The 26,014-nt window shown below is 36.7% G+C and overlaps 1 protein-coding gene across 1 annotated transcript in view; it reads right to left on the reverse strand.

Annotated features, from left to right (window-relative positions):
- Positions 1 to 26,014, reverse strand: part of CDKL5 (cyclin dependent kinase like 5) — a 173,552-nt gene that overhangs the window by 32,627 nt on the left and 114,911 nt on the right. Inside the window, exons 6-11 of the mRNA XM_057719028.1 lie at positions 19,524 to 19,660; positions 15,303 to 15,423; positions 12,615 to 12,674; positions 10,266 to 10,356; positions 6,705 to 6,894; positions 789 to 869 (exon numbers count right to left, since the gene is read on the reverse strand). Coding sequence (XP_057575011.1) covers positions 789 to 869; positions 6,705 to 6,894; positions 10,266 to 10,356; positions 12,615 to 12,674; positions 15,303 to 15,423; positions 19,524 to 19,660 — 680 coding nt within the window. The remainder of the gene's footprint in view (positions 1 to 788; positions 870 to 6,704; positions 6,895 to 10,265; positions 10,357 to 12,614; positions 12,675 to 15,302; positions 15,424 to 19,523; positions 19,661 to 26,014) is intronic.

Here is a 26,014-nt window from a genome sequence, read left to right on the forward strand (position 1 = left end):
CACAGTGTAAACTCCTCTGTTCTTGACAGTTGACTTAATGGGCATAAAATAAAATTAATCCATTAACAAGTATCTTTTGAAGGTCTACTATCAAATAACTAGCATTTGCTTATGCACTGGCTGGCTGCAGTGAAAGCTGGAGAAACATGAAAAAGTAGTTCTCACTCAAGGGGCTGACTATCTACTTGGGTAGAAAAGCTTGAATAAAAAACTGTGAGAACTTTTTCAGCTGTCCAGAGCACAAAGACCTTCTGGACAGGGGCACCAGCATGAGGAGGAACACTTAGGCATGGTAGCAGCAGTGATCTTGCTATTGTCAAATGAAGAGCCAAAGGGAGAGAAATCAAGTTAGAAAAACAGCAGAATTAGGTTCACTGATAAATAATCTTATGGGAGGCCTTGAATATGCAAAAAATGTTAGAATCTCTTTTCTTTCAACATTCATTTTAAGATTTGTTTTAAAACCTTATGCCTCAGCAGCTTGAGTGCTGAATAAATTTTTAAATGATTTATTTATTATTTATATGTAGATTGTCATTATTCTGTCCATTTTAGGAATCTAATTTAGGTACCTCATGGTCCTGTCTAGACGGAATGTTACAATACCAGATACTGCTGCAATTTTAAATAAATGATATGCCTCTTCAGATGACACTCCCCCATTATTCACCACTATACACCTATTAACAAAGCATTTAATTCATAAAAGCTGGCTATGGCCGTATATAGACACAAGAGAAATCACAAACCAAAAGACATCTTGTATAGATAACATCAACTTGTCCCACCTTCATTAAGTCAAGTAAAACGCTATTTAAAATTCCAAGGTATCTTCTCTCCAATGACTGAGGATGGTTAACAGCTGGAAACTGTAACAACAACACAACAGAAGTATTAGCACATGGGGAAGGGTATGTGTGTGCATGTGCTTTGAGTGTTGGATAAGGCAGCAGATGAGCAAAAGCTATTGTCCTAGTGCCAAAGTTAAATTTATTTCATACGTATATTACTTTCGGTGTCTATGTATTTGAGGTAGAGATTAATAGGATTGGGTGTTAAATAACAGGAAAAGTCACAAGTGAAAGATGATACTTAAATCTAGCCAGACAATACTGAAGCATGTAAAACAAAACAGAATATAAAAATTTGAAACTATTTATTCAATTTATACAGTATTGTCTACTTATACAAATAATTCGGTTATAATAGCGTTCATACAGGATTTGTCTGCTTATACAGACAATTCTTACACCCTTTTCACAACAGTGTATCATTTACTCCTGAAAATTAGAGAAGTAAAAAAAGAGAAAAAAGGCCAGTACCTGAAACACTACAGAAGTAGAAATAATGAATTCAGACACACATTCTATTATTGCTTTTAATATACTCTTTTAATGACCTGTTTTAAATTCCTTCCTTTATGTAAGTTGGAACAGAAGGCAAACAGACTCCTAAATTAACAAATGCATTTTTAAATAAAATGAAGGGAAAGGGTCAAGTTTATTCAGATGCTCTGTCCTTCCATCTGCCAACTCACATTTCACAATATCTAAGTGGATGTTAAAGTGTTAAGAGTCCAACGCATGTACACCCTCCCAACAGGAAGGCTACTTTGCTTGTAATATGTATTTCCCATACCAGCATAAGAGCATTTCAAAGCCCGAAACCTCTAAACATGCTAAATAAGTGGGTGAGAGGACTAGTTATTAAGGTGTTAAGACATCATCTCCACACAGTGCTAGGTATGGCAGGAGATACAGAATATGGGTAAGAGCAAAACCTTGCATGTTTTAACAACCCTCAGTCTGGTTGTGAAAGCAATCAGCATGAAACTGTGCAGCCGTAAATTCTAGTTGAAGCTCAGAGAAAGGAGAGGCCAAGGTGGTTTGCAGCTGTAGAAGAAAGAATCCATACATAGATAATATCGAACTAGATTTTGAAAGGTAAGAAAAAATGTGAGGACAGAGAAAAGTAGGACAGCACCTTCTAGACAGAGGACGTAGAGGGAATAACACGAACTTAACAGAGACACACAGGCAATAACCTAAAACTGATTTCTGAGGGAATTGATGCTATGTGAGGCATTTTAGCAATTGTTATTCGGATTTCAGAGATGAAGAAGGTGATGATCAGAAAATTCAAATAAATGGTTCAAGGCAGGTTACATAATTAAAAAGCAGTAGAACTAGTATTTGCACCCAGGTCTGTGATCCAAACCCACATTTTTTCTAAACATGGGAGCCTTTCCTAAAGGAAGTATAGAGGTTCCTCTGGATGTTACTGGAGCATTAAATATCCGCCCAAAGAGAGACACCTGTCATGCTGTGATAAAAGACTCTATACCAGTAGATTTTAATTAATATTTTGCTTATGAGGTCTATCTTATGCTACCAAATACCCCCTCCTTTTTTCCCAGAAGTAATATTTCATCAATAAGAAAATTAATGCCTAAAGCCAAAAGGTATTAGAAATATGATTTTTAAATGACCACACAAACTCCTAACTTTAAAAAATTAATTTATGTTTTTTTGAATGAAAGACACCATTCTCGTATGAGGTAATTCTACAAATAACCAAAACCCAAGCATAGAAGTTTAAAGTATATCTCGATCAGTAGTTTATTTCTTTCCTTTCTTTTTAATCACTTGGCCAATATGATATAATAAGTGTGCCTCTTTACTGAGCACTTACTCTGTGTCAGGCACTGGTCTGGGCATTTTACATATATTAAAATGTTTAATCTTCACAACAACTCCATTAGATGGTACTTCTGTTATCACCATTTTACACATGAAGAGAGGCACGAGAAATTTGCCCAAGGTCATTCAAGCAGTAAATATGGAGTCAGGCTTTGAACCCCAGCGGCCTAACTCCAGAGTCTACGCCCTATATTATGGGATAGCAATTGTTATTTTTTCAAAATAATGCATATCGTTAGAGCAACATCTTGCTGATTTTCCAATCTCTACACAACTGAATCAAAATGCAAATCACACAGGACTGGTTACTGGTGAGTCCATGTTTCATGGCAGCTGCAGTTCACACACCCTGTATGCTTAGCTGAGAGTGTCTCAGATATTCTCAAGTAAATGATAAAGGAAGACTTTTCCCTCAAAAGATGTGGTTAAACCTCCAAAAAGATTAAATTAATTTAGTTAAAACACCATAAACACTTTCAGACTAAACATAAAAATATTAAGGTTTATAAAAATCAAAGTGTCAGGGAAGCAGCAATTTCTCCAAAGGATATTTACAAGCAGTGCTGTTATGTACTGCCTAGCATTTTACAGATAATACTATTTAGTGAGGAGGTCTGTGAACAAACAGGACCATAGACAAAGGAGGAAAAGATCTCCTTTGTTTGGCCTATCTAATCCAAATGCTACTCATTCTTCAATATCCATTTCAAACTGCAAATCCTCTATAAATCATTCCTAGTGAATCCAGCCAACTTTCCAGAATGTTTAACATTCTCAACTATATATAGAGGTATTAACCATATCTAGATGTATTAGAAAACAGTACAATGTAGCAAAGAATGTAGTATTTTATTATATACCATGCTTTATTATAAATTGTATTGTTTTCATGCATGAAAGTCTTAATTCTTCAGCTAGTTTACAAGTTATTAAAGCCAGGTACCATGGCAGATCTGTTTACACTCTCTTCAGAGAATCCAGCTAAGAGCCTCTTTAACCAGGCAAAGAATAAGGCAGCCAGAAGACAAAGCTTAATGAGCCAGGTCAAATATTCAATCATTTAATACCATTCAACCTAGTAAGAGCAACTCTAGGTGTGCTGTGAATATAATGGTGGCCATGATAGCTCATCTCTTTAAGGAATTCATTAGTCTAGTGAGGATACATATTTTCAAACAGCTTTTTTTTAAAAAAAAATTTTATTACAATTTTAAAAAATTGAAGGATAGTGATTTACAATGTTCTGTCAAACAGCTATTTAAAAGAGACCGCCATGTATGCTACAAGAGCTATGACCGGAGTGCTACAGGAACACAGAAGGGGGAGACACCCATTCCCTGTGAAGGAAGGAGTCTAAGAAGGGCTTCATGGAAGGAGGACACTTGCCCTGAGTCTGGGGGGAGGGAGGATGGAGAGCTTTCCAGGAAATGGGGTGAGTATTGGGAGAAGTATAGAAATGAAATTGTAGCACTGTGGAAGAAACAAGGAAACAGTGACAAGTTCATTGTGGCTGCAGAGCAGGGGGCAGAGGGTAGAAAAAGATGGGAGACAAGGCTGGAGGGCTAGCAACAAGTTTTTTTTTTGTTTTTTTTTTTTTGACCATATTTGGTTTTGGTTTGTGATTTTTTTTTTTACTAGTTTATATAACCCTGATTTTATTTTTCTCTTTAAGAATTTTTATTGAGATACAATTGACATACAATAAACTGCATGTATTTAAAGTGTACAATTTGATATTTTTTTTCTTATTAGTAATGTATACATGGCAATCCCAATCTCCCAATTCATTCTCCCCCAACCGCCCCCTCCCCCCGCCGCCACCGGCTCCGCTTTCCCAACTTGGTGTCCATATATTTGAGGAACAACGGTTTTTTAATGCTACCCTAAAGAGTTTAAACTTAATAAGCAATCTTGTAGAGGTTTTCAACACAAAGAGGACAGAATTAAATGTGCAGTTGGCAGGAAGATCATTCTAAAAGCAATGTGAAGACTGCAGTGAAGAGAGAAACTTGGAAAAATTAGTTTGGGAGTGGTTGTTCAGATAGAAAATGGTAAGAGTGAAAGAAGCATTAGAGATGGAGAGAAGGGAAACATAGTTGCACTTAATTGCTGACAATGCAGATTGGTTCAAAAGATCATTCAAATATTCATGGAGTCCCTACTACCTGTGCTGGGCTGGCCTAGATGCTAAAAATACAGCAATAAAACAGATGATTTCTAACAGTTAATAATTTAAAAATAATTACATACTGTGATAAGTGCTATAATGGATAAAGAAGGGTGCTATGGGAGAGACCAAGAAGGAGGTGGGGGAAGTATGTTGGGGGTTCAGAGAAAGAAGGTGTTCTTGGAGCTGAGATTTATAAAATGAGAAGGGATGATGCAGGGAAGTGCCATCCTGGGAAAAGGAGCCATAAGTCCCAATTTCATGAAGCTAGAACAACCTGGGAATGTTTATGGAAGTTAAAGAAAAAGAAAGTAAGTGTGGTGAAAGTCTGGAAAGGGATGGGAAAGGAGAGAGGTATGAGCTGAAGTCAGGGAGCTAGAAGGACCCAAATCAGGCAAGTCTGATGGGAAGGACTTTGGATATATTCTCAGTGAGACAGGAATTCATTAGTTATGACTTGATTTATTTCTGAATAGAATAGGTTTTCCTTTCTGCTGGACTGAGGGCAAGTCCTATTTATTATCATATTTTCAGCATCTAGTATGACAAATGCTCAATAACTGTTGAATTATTTGCACCCTAACTAACGGTCATAATTTGGCTATTTTTTTGGCTTACAAAAGCAAAAAAAAAAGGAGAAAAGAACAACTTGCCTGAGGTAACTCAGATTTGGAAGAGAGAGAAAGCAGGAAGGGGATGGAAAAGAAATGTTTGCATTTCTGTTCCTTTCTTTCTTCCACATTCATTGAGCCTATCAGAAGGGATACTGTGTTGGGCACTCATGTGTGAGGATGGGTGCTCTTCAAAGTGACGAACTGATGTCAGAAAGTCAAAGGGAAAAAACAAAGTGCTTTGCAAATGTCAAGAAAACATAGTTTGAGTGGGATGAATTGGGAGATTGGAATTACCATATATATACATTACTAATAAGAAAAAAATATTAAATTGTACACTTCAAATATATGCATTTATTGTATGTCAATTATATCTCAATAAAAGTTCTTAAAAAACAAACCAAACCAAAACCAAAACCAAAACAAACCAAAAACATGGTTTGATAATTATGCATTTAAGAGAAAGAAAAGAAGTGGTGGCGAGCTCATTTTATAGTTCCCACAAGGGCCACCAACTGGCACGTTGGCCCAAACAGGGTAGTTGAAAACTAAAAAAGTAGCTTTGGGGGTAGAAGGAACAGAGAAGCAGCTTGTAACTGGCCACTCCAGTAAGATGCCTCTGTGACTTGGTTGTCCCTCATTTGGGGAAAGTTTATACTTTAAGACTTTTTAGCATATTTTCTGAAATCAAATTTTGCACAAAGTTAGCAAGTCTTGAAAAGGCTGCCCAAGACAACACACTAGTTTGAAAAGAAGATTTTATGTTTCACTAAACAGGAAATATCCACTAGAACAGCACCTTTATATCTGCAGAATGTGAGTATTCATAATCTTCCTCAAATCACTACAAATATGTTTGCTCAAATAAGCAATAGCCATTTATACATTTTTATATCTTTTGGGGATGCTTAATATTTTGCATAAAGAAACATTTTGACATAATCAAAGTTTAGAATATAATAATACATACACTAAATAAGATTTTAAAAAATTGCAACTTACAAATTAGAAAAATATTAGCAGCTCCCACTTTCAAATTTAGACTTTTAAAATTCACAAATACTATATAAGATTCAAAAATAAAATATTATAATGGGGATTATAAACACTGTAATGGGAAAGGCAATAGTACTCGATGGATAGCTTAGCATTCCATCGTGCAACGAACAATGATTTAAATACTACTGTACTGATTCCATTTGAGGTTTTAGCAAAGCCTCTTACCCGGAGCCCGTGGAAGCGAGGATTACTGTAGAAGAGCTTCATCTGCTCAGGTGGAAGTGGTCCTAGCACCTTCTGAATAGTAAAAAGTTGGTCAATTTCGCTTTCTCCAGGAAATAAAGGCTGTCCATCACTAAGCTCCCCAAGAATACAGCCCACTGACCACATATCTACAGACTTTCCATAGGGAGCTCTGAAAAGCAAAGAGAGAGATTATCTTGGCAACTGAAAGAATAAGTATTAATAATTTCCAAATTATTTTGAACAGATTCATGAATCAAAGCATATTTGGGTATTTAAGGAAATAAAAAATAACACATGGATAAAAGTAAGGCTGAAAAAAAAGGAATTATGGATATCAAAGTAAAAATTCAGAACACAAGTGAATAAATCTATGCTAATAAAGTCATCAGTTTAATAACAATTTAGTTAGTATACACTGATTTGAAATCTATTCACATCCAGATATGCTTTGAATATGAATGGCTTAATAAACCCTAAATATAGCGCACATGTCTGATGAGTTAGTTACCACTCACCTGAAGAATGAAATGCTCCCAAGAAATATATTTTCTAGGTAATTATCCTTTAGCTAAACTCTAAATGTCAACAAATCATACTGATCCATTTTTTCAGTTCAGCCTATTAAAATGCACCACTGAATTATGTGTCTTAAACAACAAACACTTAATATTATTTAACCTCTGATTACACAGAGTCAAAATAGCTAAGATTGTGCTAAACTCTATTGGATTATTTACTTGAATCTATTTGTACCCTCTGTTTATAGGGCTTTATGACAGGTATTTCCCTCAAAGCATTATTTCCACTTATTTAGGGATTTATAGCTATCTTCCAAAGTCTGAGTTTACCAGAGGCCTTTTGGAGTACTACTGTTGCTAATAGGCTATACAAGAAAATCTATGTATCCCCCAAAAAGCTTTACATGTATCCCCAATATCCATAGCCTTAAGTCAAATTACATACAGCAGATTAAGCAACCATATTTTTCTTTAGCTTCAAACATAAATTATCTAAGTTTTAAGAAGGGAAAGCCAAAATAAAATATCCGAAGGAAAAAAAAAAGAATGAAATTCTAGAATGCCAGAGTGCTATAGCAATAATATAAAACTTTTAACAAATACTCTAAAGCACTTTTAACACAATACAGAACATGTTTCTAGGATAACAAATCATTGTAACAGTAAGTCAACATTTATCTCATTTCCTCCCATAAAAGCCTAAGAACCATATTAAGAATCTTCATTTATATTTTGTTGGTCACTTGTTGGGAAGGGAAGGATACTGATCTTTCTTGCATATAAGTATGCGAAAGAGAAAACTTGTGCTAGATGGAGAAACCTATGGAAAATCTTTACTTACTCACCATAAGCTATTTTTCTTTTGTCAACTAATTTGAATAACTTATTCAGCTGTAACTACTTTGAATGTCAAGGACAAAGTCTTAAGAATGTACAAAAATCTTCATGTTAACCAAATATCAACTGATTTCGATGAGATTTTTTACAAATAATATGGTTCTTCAACTAGTACTTGATAATCATTTAATTAGCAATACCCAATTTGGCTCAGGTTAGTTGGAGTCCCCATCTGCTTTTGGTAGCTGCCATGTATCTCTAAACATAACCTCAGTTTTCCAATAGGTATTATTAGGCAGCAAATACTCTCTGAAGTTTCACAATAAGGCTGTCCTCAGAATGAAGTCCTCAGGGACATCTTATAGACACAACCATATTATAACGAGTCCCTCTACCATACTTGAATCCTCAGATGGGGTTCTAAGAATGATTTATTTCATACTCATTTCTTCTTTGGCAAATCCTGTCCAGTAAATTCAAACTCCCAATCCCTCCCAAAAGAATCGATAGATGAATGTACTATGCATTAGAGTGAGGCCAGACAGAAGAAACACAGACAACACATAAGAAAATCAATCCTAAATCCAAGTTTAAAAGTGAGCACATAAATTCTAAAATCTATCCACACAAAGAAGGATAATAAAGTAGCCACCATTTATTTATGAAGCACAAGCTTTTAACTTCAAAAAAAAAAATAGTAAAGCTTTCAATAACTGACACCAATAATTCTTATAGGCTCTAGATCAGCAATGAAACAAGAACTAACACCAAATGGTTGGTAGATACTGGGCAATCAATTGTACTTCAAAATAAACCCTCAGTGAGTAACTTAAACATAGCCATCATGATCTTCAGAAGAAATACAGAAGTTTATATTTCTATTATATAGAGTATGTTTACTTATCTAAAAATTTTTTATTGAAGTATAGCTGATTTACAATGTTGTAAAAAGCATCTTTCAAAAATTAAATTTCTCATGTCCTCTAGATACATGTATGGCATACTAAAGAAAAGAGATGAAACCTATAATTCGTGCACTGGTCATCAATCATTACCACCATATCCAATTTTATTTGTAGAGTGTGTCTTCTACCTCAATTCTTTGATGTTCCCAAAGAAGGAAATACAATCTAGGAAAAATAAGAAAATACTACAACTACAATAGGTAGAGAATTATTAGTGAAACTGTGTGATGGAGATCAAGACTACAGATACCTGCTTAGGCTCTAAAGTTAAAACATATTAAAACGAAGAAGAATCTTATCAGAAAATGCTTTTCTGGTGTTGACAGGTGAATGAAATAGCACTGAAAGTGGAAGTGCGGCACAAAGTGGATGGATATGGCAGTGTTGCTGAGAAAATCATCACTGTACTAGTTTGAAAAGCTATTTATCATCAAACAGGATTTACATTGTTCAGAAGAAAAATGGCAGTTTGTTCAACATTTACAGCAAAGTGGCTAGGCATAAGAGATACTCCATAAGTATTTGCTGAATGAATGAATGAATGCATGAACAAACAGGCCAGAAGGTCAAATTCTGTGGATATCTACATTCTTAATGTGGAAGATTATTAACAAAGATGGCAGCAACAATTCCCCCTATTTCTGTACATCTGCCACTTTGTAATGTGACTGCCACTTCTCCCATCAAGAGGTGAAGTTTATTCCTCTATCCTTTGAATCAGGGCGCAGACAAGTAACGTGCTTCAGCCAATGAGGCAAAAGTCACGCAAAGAGGCTTGAAAACCACCTTTGCTTTTGGGCTTGCCCTCTGCTCAGGGAATTCTTCTGCTATTACATGAAGAAACTTGGACTAACCCACTGGAGGATGAGTCCCCATGGAACAGAGATAGTTTGTCCCAGCCGAGGCCCCCTAAACCAACCAGCCTCCAGATGACCTGCTGACTGACGGTAGCTACATGAGCAACTCCAACTGAGACCAGCAGAAGATTCATCCAGTTGAACTCAAATAGCTGACTCCCCCAATCTGCTGGCACCCAGAATTGTAAGCAAATAAAGTGGTGCTTGTTTTATACCATTAAGTTTTTAGGTGGTTTGCTATACTGCAGTAGGTAACTGGCATTTAATTAACTCAAGTTCTTATCTTCCACAGATAATTCCAAAGTTAACAATTGAGGATCAGCAAATATGTAGATGTCATTCTATTCTGGGAAGGTAACTCACCCAAGTAAGAGTTCTGGGGACCGATACCACCTGGTGGCCACATATTCTGTATAATTAGCATTATTGCCTTCTGATAGATTCCGAGCAAAACCTGAAAGATAGCAAAGCCCAAAGGTGTAATTTTGAAAAATAATTAATTTCATGTTGACAAAATATTTCAGTGCTATTAATATCTTAAAGGAACTTCAAAAGAATATAATGATTGCTATTTAATGGGCTGTTTATTGACAGTGTCCTTGTCATTTAAAAAAGTTAGTCCATTGTTCATACGTCAATTAGGATATACAATGTATTCACTACAAAAGCAGTCTCTCCTCTCTGATAAGGAAATCCACGTTTTCAAAGTCATTGCATGCTTTTATAAACATTCAGAGCATACTTTTAAATCAGCTTTTCCAAAAAATGCAAATCTTAGGAACAAAATGAAGATTCCACAAGAGCCAGAAGTCAAAGCTAAATTAGCATGTCGCAGATAGTCATTAATTCTGCTATGTGGGACTTAGATGGTATTTGTATATCTATTGGTGCTGATCAGCTCCGGCCATTATGTAAACAACTAACGGCTGAGGTTGGCAATGATGGAAAAAAAGCAGGCCAAAATGGTTTTTATCTCCTAATGTGACAGAAACATATTAGGGATATTGTAATTGCCTTACAGACTCTATTGCTACTCCATCCCACCCCCAGTAACAACACTTTCAAAAGGTTTTGGGGTCACAAAATAAACTGGCAGATAAGTTAATTACGCATCTAACTCATCAAAAGCAATACAGAGTCACTGTAAATAGTTACAGAGAACCAGAATATTAAAATTAAAGGTAAAAGTTAAGATGTATATCGATTTCAAGAAACAGAAAATAGTGTTTCTTAAAGCAGAACAGTAAAAAAAATAAAAATAACCACAGAAAAAAACAAACACCCTAACTTCAGTTAATCAACACTTCTTTATAAGACATGTTTGGAAGAAATATTCATGTTTTTTATAGGGATTCTTTAAGCCAGACAAAGGAGCTACATGCTCTGGGAGGGAAAACAATCAGGAGGTTCACGCTGGGGATGCACAGGGCACAGAAGGCCACACCTGGTGCTGCCATGTGGAACTTCCTGACTGTGTAGAGTTGTCTTTTCTTTAAGAAATGATGCTAGACTAAGGATACTCTTTTCCTATTATTAACCATTCTACACGCATCTCTTTTGTATTTATAACTTGCTTTATAATTTCAGCTCCTAAGTACTTCTTAAGACGTTTAGGTACAGCAGGACCCTTTTTTGCAATATTCCTTATCATAAAATACAAACAAAGTTAAGTCTTATAAAACATTTTTCCTCAAGCAAACAGGTTCATAATATTCAAACTCTTTGAAAACAATGAGTGAAAATAGCTACACATGCTTCCAATTGCTGCACTGACCAAAACTGTTCATTCTACAAAGTGAATTCTAGAATGCTTCCATTTCTCACCTGTGCAATCCATCTCCTAAGTACTAATCTATCTTTTGCTTATAAGGAGATGCAGTCTCATTTACATGTGGAAGTTTACATTGTATTTATGATTGTATTTAAATATGTGAAAAAAATAACATTTTTTTAAAAAGTTATTTTTCAGTGCATGGATTAGACAGAAATGTAACTTTAAAAAGTGACCCATGACCTAGAACCCTAATTTATAATTTTAAAACTTTTCCCAATTATTTTAACTTAAAATTTTAATAGCACATAATACAGAGTTTCATATATATGAGAAACAATACACAGTTTTCTACTGTGATAGAGCACAACTCAAAACTTCCTTATACACTCAACCAGGAGCTGGAATACGATACATCAGTTACTAATCTCATTCACTGAACATTTAAAGGGAATAAATGGAATCATTCTAAAAATGTCTTTTAACCTTACAGATATATAACTATTGCATATATACAACACATATGTATTTACACAGTTATATTTTCAGTGTTTCTGATCACACCTAAAACAATTTCTATCAATATTTAAAATACTAAAAAAAATTTTTTTATCCTACTCAAGCCAGAAGGCCATAGTGGTATTTTCTAAGAAAATTCTTTTTCTGGGGTCATTATGAATATATGCACATGCATGTGTTTGCTTTGAATTCTCATTCAATGAATACTGCGTAATGAATTTTTAAACAGAGTAGACAGCACTATGCAAAGAGAGAGTAGAATATTTCCCACCACGAGTTTTTTAATATACAATCCAATAGAATGTTCCTTTGCTGATTTAAGTCCAAAGATAAAAAATACTTTTAATACACTTGTAAAAGCTACCTTTTTGTTATATTAAATTAATTCTGTACTTACAGGGCTCAATTTCTTTTTAACTTACCAAAGTCACACAGTTTCAAAACGTCATTGTGGCTGATTAAGAGATTTTCTGGTTTTATATCTGGAGTATAAGATTAAAAAGCAATTATTAAAAAATGTTCCATGTACTGCTGATTGACACTGTAATGGCACCTAATTAGAAATATCCAGAGTAATATGAATAGAAAACTGTGGCAGTGAAAAGCACAGTCACACATTTTATGCTGGTACACAAAAGTTTCAATTAATTTCTTTTTGAGAAATATGCAGATTACAATTTCAAAAATATTTTTCCACTTAAATATTTTTTTAAAAAAATAATTTTATTTATTAATTTATTTTTATTTATTGACTGTGTTGCGTCTTCGTTGCTGCACGCGGGCTTTCTATAGTTGCGGAGAGTGGGGGCTACTCTTCTTTGCGGAGAATGGAGGCTACGGAGGCTACTCTTCATTGTGGTGCACGGGCTTCTTACTGAGGTGGCTTCTCTTGTTGCAGAGCATGGGCTCTAGGCACATGGGCTTCAGTAGTTGTGGCATGTGGGCTCAGTAGTTGTGGTTCTCGGGCTCTAGAGCGCAGGCTCAGTAGTTGTGGCTCGCGGGCTTAGTTGCTCCGTGGCATGTGGGAATCTTCCCGGACCAGGGCTCGAACCTATGTCCCCTGCATTGGCAGGCAAATTCTTAACCACTGTGCCACCAGGGAAGCCCTTTTCCCCTTAAATTCTAAAGGCATTAATTGGATCTCTGAAAGGAATTTAAGAATGATTGAATCTAGGCTACCACATTTCAAGGAACTATTTTTACTTTATTAAATACTAATACAATTTTTTGGAGATAGACTATAAAATATTTACATCCACAAGATACTTTAAAAACACATATGAGAGTAAGAAGGTAGCACTGTATTTACTGGAGGAAAAAATACATACATACATTGGCTGTTATGATTTTCTGTATAATTTCTATATTTATATATCTCTTTAGCTTTTCTGTGTGGTTCACAATCATAAACGTCTACTGCTGAAGCTACGCTGGATGAGTCAAGATAAGATTTCTCATCTTTTCCGTGGATCTTTTGAAGATGTGGTGGGAGTTAAAGAGTAGAAATACACAGAAAATGAGGTTTAATTCCTCCCTTGGAAGGCATCTCACAATTCTATTTTTAGAGTACCCATCATCTACATTATATGGTAGAAGTGAAAATGGAGAAAGGGAAGAGGTAGGGGTGAGATCTGCAGATTTCAGAATCATGGTTTCTATTGCTAATTCACAATGATTAATTCACTACACACTCAACCAAATCACAGTATCACTATGGAAATGCAGTTAAATCAGTTCCTTATTAATATCCTCAAACTGTAGTAGAGACTATTATTAGAATCATTACCCTAAACACTAGATGGCCAGGTGATCAGGACATCTCTTCATGCTGCCAACAACCTTCTTAAGGTAACTGCTGTGAAAGTCAAATGCAAGAGAAATACAAACTGTCTCCAGAAATAATAGGAGTTAGCATTCTTGACATGACCTTTAAGCTATTCTTAAGGTAAGGCTATTTTTAAAGTGATATCCTTGTGTGTTTGTTTAGATAAATTAAAATGTAGTATTCAACTGTCTGATAATTCAAAGATAAGAAGTGAATATCAGCAACATTTTCTGACAAACATCTTTTAGCTTCATTATTGTATCAATTTGTGTCCCCTGAATGCAAGAGATTATCAGGAGAAGATAAATGGTGTAGAAGTAAAGATGGTGCTGAGCAAGTAATTTCCCTTTTATTGCTATAAACCACCCGCTTCATGGCAATAAAGGACAAAATAAAACAGTTTATGGAAGTATAATCATGGTCTTTATGCAAGGTTGATCATGCCTACAACGTGCAAGCAGTGGGCACTTTTCATGAACGGGTAGGGAAAATCAGGAGGTAAGGATACATACTAGAGATCTTGGTCTAAGAGGGAATGAGAAGTAACTGTCAATTGGGGCCAGTGACTTAGCATCACCTCTAAAGCCTGATTCTGGCTTGTTTCACATTACCCGGCCTACCTGCAGGACCAAAAGGCATTAGAGAGGGGGGACTTCCCTGGTGGCCCAGCGGTTAAGAATCCGCCTGCCGATGCCAGGGACATAGGTTCGAGCCCTGGTCCGGGAAGATCCCACATAATGTGGAGCAACTAAGCCTGTGCGCCACAACTACTGAGCCTGTGCTCTAGAGCCTGCATGCCACAACTACTGAAAGCCCACATGCTCTGCAACAAGAGAAGCCACCACAATGAGAAGCCCACTCAGTACAATGAAGAGTAGCCCCTGCTCGCCGCAACTAGAGACAGCCTGCGCGTAGCAACGAAAACTGAATGCAGCCAATAAATAAATAAATAAATTTATTAAAAAAAAAGAAAAAGGCAATGGAGAGGGTCATTCCCCCCCAAGTAAGCTTCAAAGTTTGCATTTGTTGAGTTCTTTTTATCACTAGGTACTTCTGCTGTTGAAAGCGGATCTGGTTTTACAAAGAGATCTCACCATAATATCCAAATAAATGTGCAGTCCATCCTTTTGGTGATACAAAAGGAGACTTGGAGCCCAAACAATGTCTCATATCCAATACTTTCAAAATGTATTTAATTTAAATGGAATGTCAGTGCCTATGTGAAATATTTTATTAACTTTATTTGATATTTTAATATTTTCCATTTCAAAAATTCCATACTCACCTCGATGAACAATATCATTCTTATGGCACCAGTGAATAGCTTTGATTAGCTGATAGATGTAACTTTTTACTTTTTCAGGTGGAACTCCATTTGGCATTTCTTCCAGCAATTCAAGCATATTCTAAAAGTTAAATAGAGAGACATTGATCTCCAAAATTAGGTAGGCCCATAAATCATGTATTAACAATTTAAAAAAGCATCTTGGATGATAATTCATCTAATACACAGCATGCATTTAAAAAAAACTGTTTTGCTTTCCATCTACAACGTTTTTCATGCTGAAGCAGGATACTGTATTAAATCAAGGTTCTCTTTTAAAAAGAGAAATTCCATTTCTACTACTCCCTGATGCTGTCCCAAAGAATAACCCTGTGTACTTTTCACTTCCCCTAAAACCTATCAGGCATCATTTTAACCTAATTTCGAGGGAAAAGCAACCCAAAGTATAGAAAAGACACTGTAATGTACAGAGGAGAGGGGAAACAGTCATTTTAACATAGTGCACTGCGCATCTTTAACAGAACTTTGCAATAAAATGAAGCCTTGAAATATTTCTGGGAGATCTGGAAAATATTCTTAAATGATCCCTAAGATTAGCAGTGATCAATATAATCAGAACAAATATTTAAACAGGCTACAAAATACTGCTGAAATAAAAATTCACAGACTCCAAACAAATCAATATTCAAAAATCTTAGTCTGGAGTCAGAGACCACTCTAAAATTCGTGCACATTTTTAAAGCAGAAATTCCACTTAACCAATTTCCACTGAATTTTCAGATTAACCAAATATTCTCCATTCCCTCTGTAAAGCACAAGACTAAGGTCCACAGCATGATTAGAGCTTATTGTTTGTATATGAACATCCAGGACAGCAGTTCTCAAAGTGTGATCTGTGGATCTCGAAGGTGGGGGTGGTCTCAGAGGACCCATGAAGTCAAAACTATATTCATAACAGCACTCAGCTATTTGCCTTTTTCACTGTGTTGGCATTTACACTGATGGCACAAAGCAATGATGGGTAAACCGGTGGCACCTTTGCATGAATCAAGGCACTGGATTCTTCAGTGTCACACACACCCTTACAGTTAAAAAAAAAAAAGAAAAAAGCCAATTTTAGTGAAGGATGCCTTTGATGAAGCAGTAAAAATTATTACATTTATTAATTTTCAGTTCTTGAGTACATGTCCTTTTAGGAATCTACATGATGAAATGAGGAATACACATAAAGCACCTCTGCTGCATATCAAAGTACAATAGCTCTCTTGGGGAAAAGCACTTGGGTAATCGAGTTATAAATTGAACTAGCCATTTTTCTTGTAGCACACCATTTTTTACTTGAAAGAATGACTGATACACAGACATTCATGTTAACATGTAATGGATTTATTACTGTTATTTTTAAATGAATTAAATATTTTTATATTGCTCAGCTTTGACTTCTAATATGACATATGTTAATAGATAAAACTCACATAAATACAAAGCTCTTAGGGTTCCTAATAATGTTATGACTGTAAAGGAGTCCTAAGACCAGAAAGTTGTTGCTCTACTACAACTTTACAATTTTGCTCCCACCAGTCAAGTTGTACACATATAAACAATCGTTTGTTTATAATACCCCATATCTATTTATAACAGATACACTTGTTATTTTAATATAATTAAATATCAAATATACCAATGAAATAATGTTTTTAAAAAAGAGGTTTGCTGTTTATAAGAAAATGAAGTTTAATGTTTTGGAAAGACTTAATAAAGGAAAGCCACTACACATAATGCTATCTAATCAAATGTGAGTGCAACAACCATAAAACACTGGCAAGGGACAGTGGTGGTGGTAAGGATTCTGCAGTGAGACAACTTTGCAATGTTTTTAAGCTTTCACTTCACTTTAAAGAAGCTGACACACTGATATCACTGATGCATTATGGGTAGGATGTATATAAGAAAACCCATCAGAACTCCAAACAGAAGATCAATACTCAAAAAGCCTTGACCCTACCTCTAAAGACAGTGCGGAAAATGAATGTATATTGATATGTTTTAAGTTAAAATAAAATGTTTGAAGTATATATACATCATTTTTCAGTGATTCTCCACTTGAATTGTCTTTTTCAATCAACAAATGCACAGGAAGAATAAGGGGGCTTTGCAATAAAGTACATAAATTGTGTCTCATTTCATATTCAACTTTAAATTCCTGAGATATAGAGAGGAATGTCCCCCAATATCCATTCTTCCCTTACTAGAGTAATACAACTTTTAAGTGGATGCCTAAGTGCCCAGAATGAAAAGTACATTTTCCTTCTGCCTTGCAGCTAGTGTGGCCATGCAACTAGGTCTTGGCCAATGGGATGTGATAGCTAGAGCTCCATCTTGACCTTGAGGACAAGGGCCACATCTCAGGGGTGATGGAACAGAAAGGCAGAAGCAACCTGGGTCTCCTATGGCTGTGGAGCAGAGTTACCACACCTGCCTACCTTTGTATTTGTACCTGAGAGAGAAACTTCTATTTTGTTTAAGCCACTGTAATCCTGCGTCTCAGTTACAACCCCCTACCCTTAAGAGCATCTTTCTCCTTGCCGTCTTGAGACGCATTGTCAATCATTAGGCACCAGCACTGATGGAAGGGTGGTGGTCACCTTTCACTGAAAAACCATAAGGCCAGCACAAGAATCCCAGGCTTGGAGGTCAGAATACTGGAGTTCTGGTAGCAGCTCTTCTACTTACCAGCAGAGAGACTGCAGACACTACATATTGTCTGATACACAGAGGTGATTTTTTCCATTTATTCATACAAAATTGTTATTGTGAACAATCACCATGAGTAAAACAGAAATAATAAACATAACTGAAATAGATCTGCCAGAATTTTTATTTGGCAGTGAAAACCGCAAACTGCATGATTATTTTTGACAACTAAAAAATAAGCATCTGATTTTACAGCAATCCTTTTTTGTAACTTTTTTTTAAATATCAAATTTCAGTTTTATTTCGGTGGGAAGCATCCCTTAGGAGAACACCTAAATTGACACAGAAAAAGAAGCCTTTAAACAAATTTTTGAAAAGAAACATAAAACAGTGTTTTAAAACAACAGAGAACCTTGTAATATTTTTTCAAGTTTTGCTTGTAATGAAATCACTATATATATGTATATATGTATATATAGATATATAATTTTTTTTAATTAGAAAAATAATTTGTAAAGGCTGAATTGATTGAAAAGCCACATTACTGGTCACGCATCTTGGCAACACTACTTTCCATTTCATGATGATGATGCTGGTGGTGACACTCTGTCATTTATGACATAGAAAGCACTTGGGAATTGACCTAAAGCAAAGATAAACCTCTCCAGTCTTAATCTTCTTTAGATAATAACAGGAAATCAGCAGGATCCACCTATATACTCACAAAGGAAACCTCTAAAAGGTCTGTCTGGCTCCAGTTTATTCTACTCCTGTTAAGGCACTTATTTAAGTTCTTGACAATAACCAAATGCTATAGCAGCTGCTGTCCAAGAAATTCATAGGCACACAATATTGTTTACTGTATGGACATTTGTCCTGAGGTCATATGATTAAAATTGTCACTAAGAGTTAACAATTAAAAAAATATTAAAGCAAGTACAGAGACAACTCGAACAATATGTGCTTTTTCTTCTTTTCTCCCAGGCTTCTAATTCCTTACCTGTGGTCTCATCTATCTCCTCAAGCTTTACCTTATGGCTCCTGGCACATCTTCTTCCCTCAAATAAAGCCACGGCGCTGGCAATTCACAAAAGGCTGCTTCATGAGCCCACTCATTAGCCACTCTAGATCTGATTCAGACCCCCATCCTATGCCTGTGAGGTATCTTACACATACCTCTATCACCCTGTACCAACACTGTCAATTCACATACCTCTCCCTCAGAGGGCTTGCTTAGGTTTAAAATAAACCAAGTCTAAAAATTACTTGTTGAAGATAGAGTGTAAGACTTCAGAAGCCAAATCAATACAGTGTTTAAATTTAAGATCATCTCTGTAGAGTTAAATTGTACAAAATCCTTCAATACATTTTCAGGACTTCTAATGATTATGGGTAATACTTTCACTTTTAAAGTCAGATTATAACCACAATGACAAGTCATACTAGATAATAATACTTTCTTTAATAGTATCAGAAACAGCCCTAAGTGAATGAGGCAAATCTCTAGTGCATCAGTTAGTGACTTACTTTTTCAACATACTCAAACACCAAGTACAATTTCCCCCTCCGACGAAAGGCTTCCTTCAACTCCACAATGTTTTCCTGTTTGAGCGTACGAAGCATTTTAAGCTCTCGTAAAGTCGTTTCCTTGACTTCTTCATTTTCTAGAATGTAAACAATGGTGAATAGAGTAAAATTAAAGCTTTCAAACCACTATTCAAAAAATTCTAAGAACACTGAAAACATACCAATTTCACTTTCCACTTTGAGTACTTCTGCATAAGAAGTCCAAGGATGGAATATTTAATATCACATTTTCTTGTTGAAAGGATCAAGAATACGAAACTTAAAGAAGAAAAGGCTTACTAGACCAGCACAAACTTAATTTTCTGCTTGTATTTTCTTATACTCCTTACTGCAATGTGTATATGTAAAACAGACTTACAGATTCGATGTATGAATCCATTGTCATTTTAGCTCTAACACTACATACTGAGGAAGAAGGAATTTAAAAGGATAAAAAAGAATCAACCATATCAGTGTGCAGAGGAGCCTCTATGCATCATCTGTAGCAGTTGATGTTTTAAAGTTTGGCGTGAAGCTTTTGCTTAAAAGAGCATTTTATTCCCCAGGCTGCATGTGAGTCACCTCTGTAAGCAAAGGTCATATGACAGGCATCCATAATGCAGCTCACAGCCAAGTTGCAAGGAACTCTAAGGATGTATCTGATCTTCTCTTTGCTCAGCGGCTGCTGCATGTTCCTGCTGTCCTCCTGCGGCATGTCCATCTGTCCACCCCAGGTAGCATAGCTGTACTAGGATGCAGAACTTATGCTGAACCAATACACCCTTTCGTATCATCAACTCCACTCATGATAACCCCCACAGACACAGAGGAAGGACAGAAGTCACATTAACTCTAATGGATCAACTGGCAGAGGAGCAGGGAAGGTAATATTTCACGTTAAAGGAGTTTTTATAATAGCTTTAGATTTAGCCAAGAAATTCTAACCGCCATGTTTACATATGTATATACAAGGAAAGATATAGGTTCATATTCCATTATCTGCATTCCAAAAACCAAAAAAAAAATCAGTCTAAAAAGTGAATACTTTTTCTAACTTTAAGGCAAATCTCTTTATAGGCAAAACCTGAACTAACATGAGACCACTCACAGTCTTTGTTTATCCTACGTAGTATGAATATTCAAATGTTATGCTTTAGAAATAATACCTAATTATAGGATGCTAAAGTGACATGCCATATTTCCATTCAAAAATCTAACAGTTATAAATTCTAAAATATATTTGGCCCCAAGATTTTGGGTAATGGTCACAATTCTAGCTTGAAAGTCTAAACTGTGTGACCCTTAAGTTCAGGCATGTCTGGGAAGGAAGAAAATAAGAGTTTGGGAACAGGGACAAGAAAGATGAAGATGCCTTCAAGGAAGAAATGTTTCCTAAGCAGGATACACAAGAGAAAAGAACCTAAATGGGGCCAAAGTGGGAGGGGAGATCCTAAATGCAGTGTCAGGAGTACTTCTCAGATTAAGGTCACACCATGCAGCACTGGATCTTAGTTCCCGGACCAGGGATTGAACCCGGGCCCCAGCAGTGAAAGCGCTGAGTCCTAACCACTGGACCGCCAGGGAATTCCCCATTCAAACTGAGTTTAAAGAAAAGAGACTGTAATAAAAACATGGGCTTTATAGTAGCAACAGAATATCTGTAACAAACTGGAAACAAAGTCAACACTCCTTTGTGAACTGGTTACACAAGTGAAATATTCTCCCTACTTCAAGAAAACTATTAGTGGGGCCTCCCTGGTGGTGTAGTGGTTAAGAATCTGCCTGCCAATGCAGGGGACATAGGTTTGATCCCTGGGCCAGGAAGATCCCACATGCCACGGAGTAACTAAGCCCATGCACCACAACTACTGAGCCTGCACTCTAGAGCCCTCGAGCCACAACTACTGTGCCCACATGCTGCAACTACTGAAGCCACTGCAATGAGAAACCCACGCACTGCAACGAAGAGTAGCTCCGGCTCGCCACAACTAGAGAAAGCCCATGCACAGCAACGAAGACCCAACGCAGCCAAAAATAAAAAAATAATAAAATAAATCCTAAGAAAAAGAAAACTATTAGAGAACGCTGGAGCACGGATTAGGAAAGGAGAGAGATACTGCCTATCAGAAGGCCGGAAGCCGCAGTAACAAAGGCCAACAGTGGCATACAGGCAGTAAACCAGCCCAGCCCACACCAGGTGGGTCAGCGGGGAACTGGGTACTCACAGGGTCCATGTCAGAGCATGAAACAGGGGTGCCACCTGGCAGTAGGGGCAATGTGTGTGAAGTGATTAGGACTTCCCAAAGTGGTTTAGAGGCTTGTGGGGGTGGGGGACAGATGTCCAGGTGTTCTGCAAATTGGGGCTGGGCCAGAGAAGTGGTGTTTTCTAACTGTCAGAACTGGTAAAGCCTAGGGAAACTAAAAGCCTTCATCAGTCTTATGAAAAAGGCTAACCTGCATCTCTGTTGTCCCATCTGAGTTACTCCCAAGGTTAGGGTAATCGAACTAAAATCTACCTATCTCTAAGACAAAGACTGCCACACAGATCTCAATATGAAGCAAATGGTCTTCTAATAAGGAGGTAATTCAGCAAGAGACAACTATACTACTCATGACGTGATCCTTGTCTGTGTTTCCATCCCCATCTCACGCCTTTCTCTCCCTCCCTCATGTTAGTCTTCGTTCCCAAAATAGCCCCAAACTTTATTTTTCAATCTTAGGGCCTTTGAGCTCATTCCCTCTGCCAAGAACTCTCATTATATTACCAGACTCGCTACAGGGCTGGCTCCTTCAGACTGCAGTTTAAATGTCACTCGACCACTAAACCAAAGCAAGCCTCCATCCCCACTGGTCCTCATCACAGTACTCTGACTTTTCTTTCACCACCTTCCCACCATTTTTATTGATGTATTTGTTTGCTTACTGGTTTACCATCTGTGAGGCCACCCCTGCTAATCCAAGAGCTCTAGGAGGACAGGTCTAAATTCTGCTTGCTGTTCAACAACACACACCCAAACACCTAGGACTGGACCCAGCACAGAGGGGATCAATAAATACTTCCTACACGAATGCCTTCACCGGTGACATGAGGAAACCTTTGCCCATATGTGGCTAGCTCTTATTCCCTTAAAACATGGGAAGCAGCAATGTGATAGCAAACAACAGGAACTTTGCCCTCTCGGTTTTGAGGACAGCACATTCAATTTTCTCTCTCCAGAACTTTGAAAGGGCAGCCTTTTAGATAGTAAGACAAACTGAATTTATTTTGCCTTATTCACCTCTGCCCCTGGTAGTCTTCTACAATATGTGATTATGAAAAACGGAGGCTCCAGAAAACCAATAGCCCCAAGGGTCAAGAACACATATATACTTGGTCATTAGAGCATCCCTAAGCTTTGTTGGAGCTGGTTACAAATAAATGGTGCAACAGAGTCAAAGGTAAATACAGCTAGTATACCTTTTCTAATCAAAAGCTTGGCAAATTCTTGGCACTGAAAAAAGGGAGCTTTGTATCATTAGCAACTTATGGCAGTTTCACTTTGCTAACAGATAAGCCAAATGGACAAAGCAGAATGGCTATAGAAAGAATGCTGGAGCAGGATCTGGGAGACCTAGATTTTGGACCCTTTTAACTAACTCTGTAACATGTGACTTTGGGCAAGCCATTTAACTTTTCATTCATAAAATAACTAAATAAATGGGCACTCCTCTGCACCCACATATGTACCCTAAAAAGTCCCATGGCCTTGTCCAAATCTAATAATCCATGATTTCTTTTCATTAAAATCTCACTGATTATGAGCCTAAACCTCAATGAATTTTGGTACTTTGTTATATATATTTATATCATTCGAATCTATACTGACTTTGCCAAACAATGGCTGGAGAGAAAAGAGAAACAAATCTTCAAAAGGAAGCTCACAAAATCACTTAGCATGCAAAGCCAAAACCACCTCATTTGGGCAGTTCATCTTGTTTAGGAAATGAAGGCTCCTCTAATTTATGCCAGTCATAGTTATTAAAAGTTGGGGTAAGCACTTCAGCACTAAAATTGTAATGAATGGGAACAGGCAGAAAGTGGAGTTATTAATTCCCTAAGTGCAAGCAAAATGCACACTCTTCATTATTTGGAAATGCTATCATTTTTGTTCCTCTGAGTACTTTTAAGGTTCCTGGCCTACCCTCTGCACTTTATGATAAAAACTGTGGCACTAAATGATCAGTTGATGGGGAAAAGGAATGAACATTCCACTTACAAATGCTTCTCTCCTCAGAGGTTCAGAAAGTAGCAAAGTTGTTGAGTGAGGCAATTTTTTAAAAATGGAAGGAAGCACAGCCCACTAAAGTGGGCACAAACCCCCCTGCCTTCCAGCTGAAATAATCTCATGGCTTTTTATTTAGACTAGGCTCTTCCAGTTCACAAATGAAGAAACCAAGTCTAGAAAGAATAACTTTCTCAGGGTAAGTGAAGGGAATGTCACATTGAGTAGAACACAGGGACGGAGGCGACATGGTGTAAAGCAGAGAGCGAGCCTTGGAGAGTGTGTCGGAAACCCAAGTTCAGGCCTAGACTCTGCTTCTGCTTAACTACATGGCAAAGTAGCATGGTGTGGGTGGAAGAAAAACTCAATGAAGATCCTAGGATCTGGTCTTAGTCTCAGTTAATCACATACTAGCTGTGGTTCCTCAGCTGTAAACTAGAGTTAGGGTTCTACTAGATAATGCTGAAGGTCCTACCATGTGACTCCTGCTTATGTGCATGCTGATGGACCTGGACATCAATTACCACGGAGGGTGTTTAGCTTAGTACAGGCAGCAATTCTGGCAAAGTTATATAAATTCTATTGAGTGATAACTAAATGGTAGGGTAGAAAAAGGACATTAAGTTAAAAAAAAAAAACAAACACCTAACCTATTTCTAAGCTTGCCAGTAAGGCTACAAGTTAACACACCTAAAAATCAAGAAAGGAGATTCAAAATAAAAGAAAACAATTTTTAAGAATAAAGATTACAGGAGCAAAAGAAATGCAAAGATAAGTAAGTGATGAAAAGCGAAAAATCTAAAGATTAGCAGAAACTCTTCTATATATCTATTTTTAAAGAACTGTGGGCTTAGAAAAGAAATTCAGAAATAACTATAACCTACTTTATGAAATCACAAACCTGACATTTTTGTATAGCCAAAGAGGCCCCCCGAAATGGACCCTTAAACAGGCACAATGTGAGGAAAGGTCAAGTCATCCTTGCACAAAACCGTAAGGGCACCATTTTTGAGTCTAGTTGCCCCGATTGAAGAAGGAACATCAACAGGAGGGCAAGTAACATGGCCAGAGGGTTTTGAATGGTGGTGGTGCTGTCATATTTACCAAAAATGATGAGAGCCCTTAAATCTTCAGAGATGAAGGCCAGGTAAAGCACAATAGAAATGTATTATACCATGAAAGGTGCAAAATGTTCACCAAATCTTAGAAGAATCCCTGAAGTTCGAAAGAGATCCATTTTGGCCATTAAAAAGTGTGGTGAAATCATGACTAGCCAGAATACTCAAGCTTAGTTAATTGATTTCTTTGTTTTACCAAGGATTGGAAAGTTTGTCTCAAGGCCTCTCTTACAGAAAAATCAGGTTCTTGAATTTAAAGATTATGAATCCTTGTTTTGTACGAATATACAAAATAAGAGACCAGAGTTCCCTTGATCCTGAGATCAGGATAGAGCTTTCTAGTGTCTGGGTAGAAATAAGGATGAAATAAACTGGAGGAAAGAATGATATAAAAGCAAAGACACAACCTAAATTCCATCGCAACCGTGGACTACTACACAGCTCCCTGAGAGTCAGCCTCCTTGCCATGTACAAAGACCCAGTGACAAGTGGGGAGGATCCCTCCTCATCCCATCACCTGTACATTCAGGAAGGACTGAAAAGTTCAAATAAATAAAAGGTGTTATCACATCAGAAGATCCAAATGTTTGTCAAAAATAAATTTTAGACCACAGGACTTCTTCAATTAAAGGTTGAACAGTGTTTTTAATTCTTGCTGGTCCAAAGCTATCTAATCTAAATCAGTGCTCTTGAATTATTTAAAAAATTGAGGATGGCAGACACTGGCACATGTGTGTATGTGAAAATGATGATCCAATAGCGATAGAAGATTATCATCTGAACATCAAATCTCATTGTACCAGATTGGAATTAGGAAGGGTAGGAGAATTAGGCTAAATTTATCATTATACATAGTCTGAAAAGTACCTTTTAACTAAATAATCTCTAGTATCTTTTTGGTCTGTGGTCATTTTTCTCTTCCCAGAAAAATCCAAATATGTACTGAGCAGAATTTATTCTGTGGAGGCTTCCTGTTGGTTAGGTATTTATTAGTTAATGTTTCTCTGTGGGAACTTATATTAATAGACAAATTTATAATACTATCATTCAGGGTATCATTAAGAATTCATAA

Source organism: Hippopotamus amphibius, chromosome X (genome assembly GCF_030028045.1).
Source record: "Hippopotamus amphibius kiboko isolate mHipAmp2 chromosome X, mHipAmp2.hap2, whole genome shotgun sequence".
Classification (NCBI taxonomy): Eukaryota; Metazoa; Chordata; class Mammalia; order Artiodactyla; family Hippopotamidae; genus Hippopotamus; species Hippopotamus amphibius.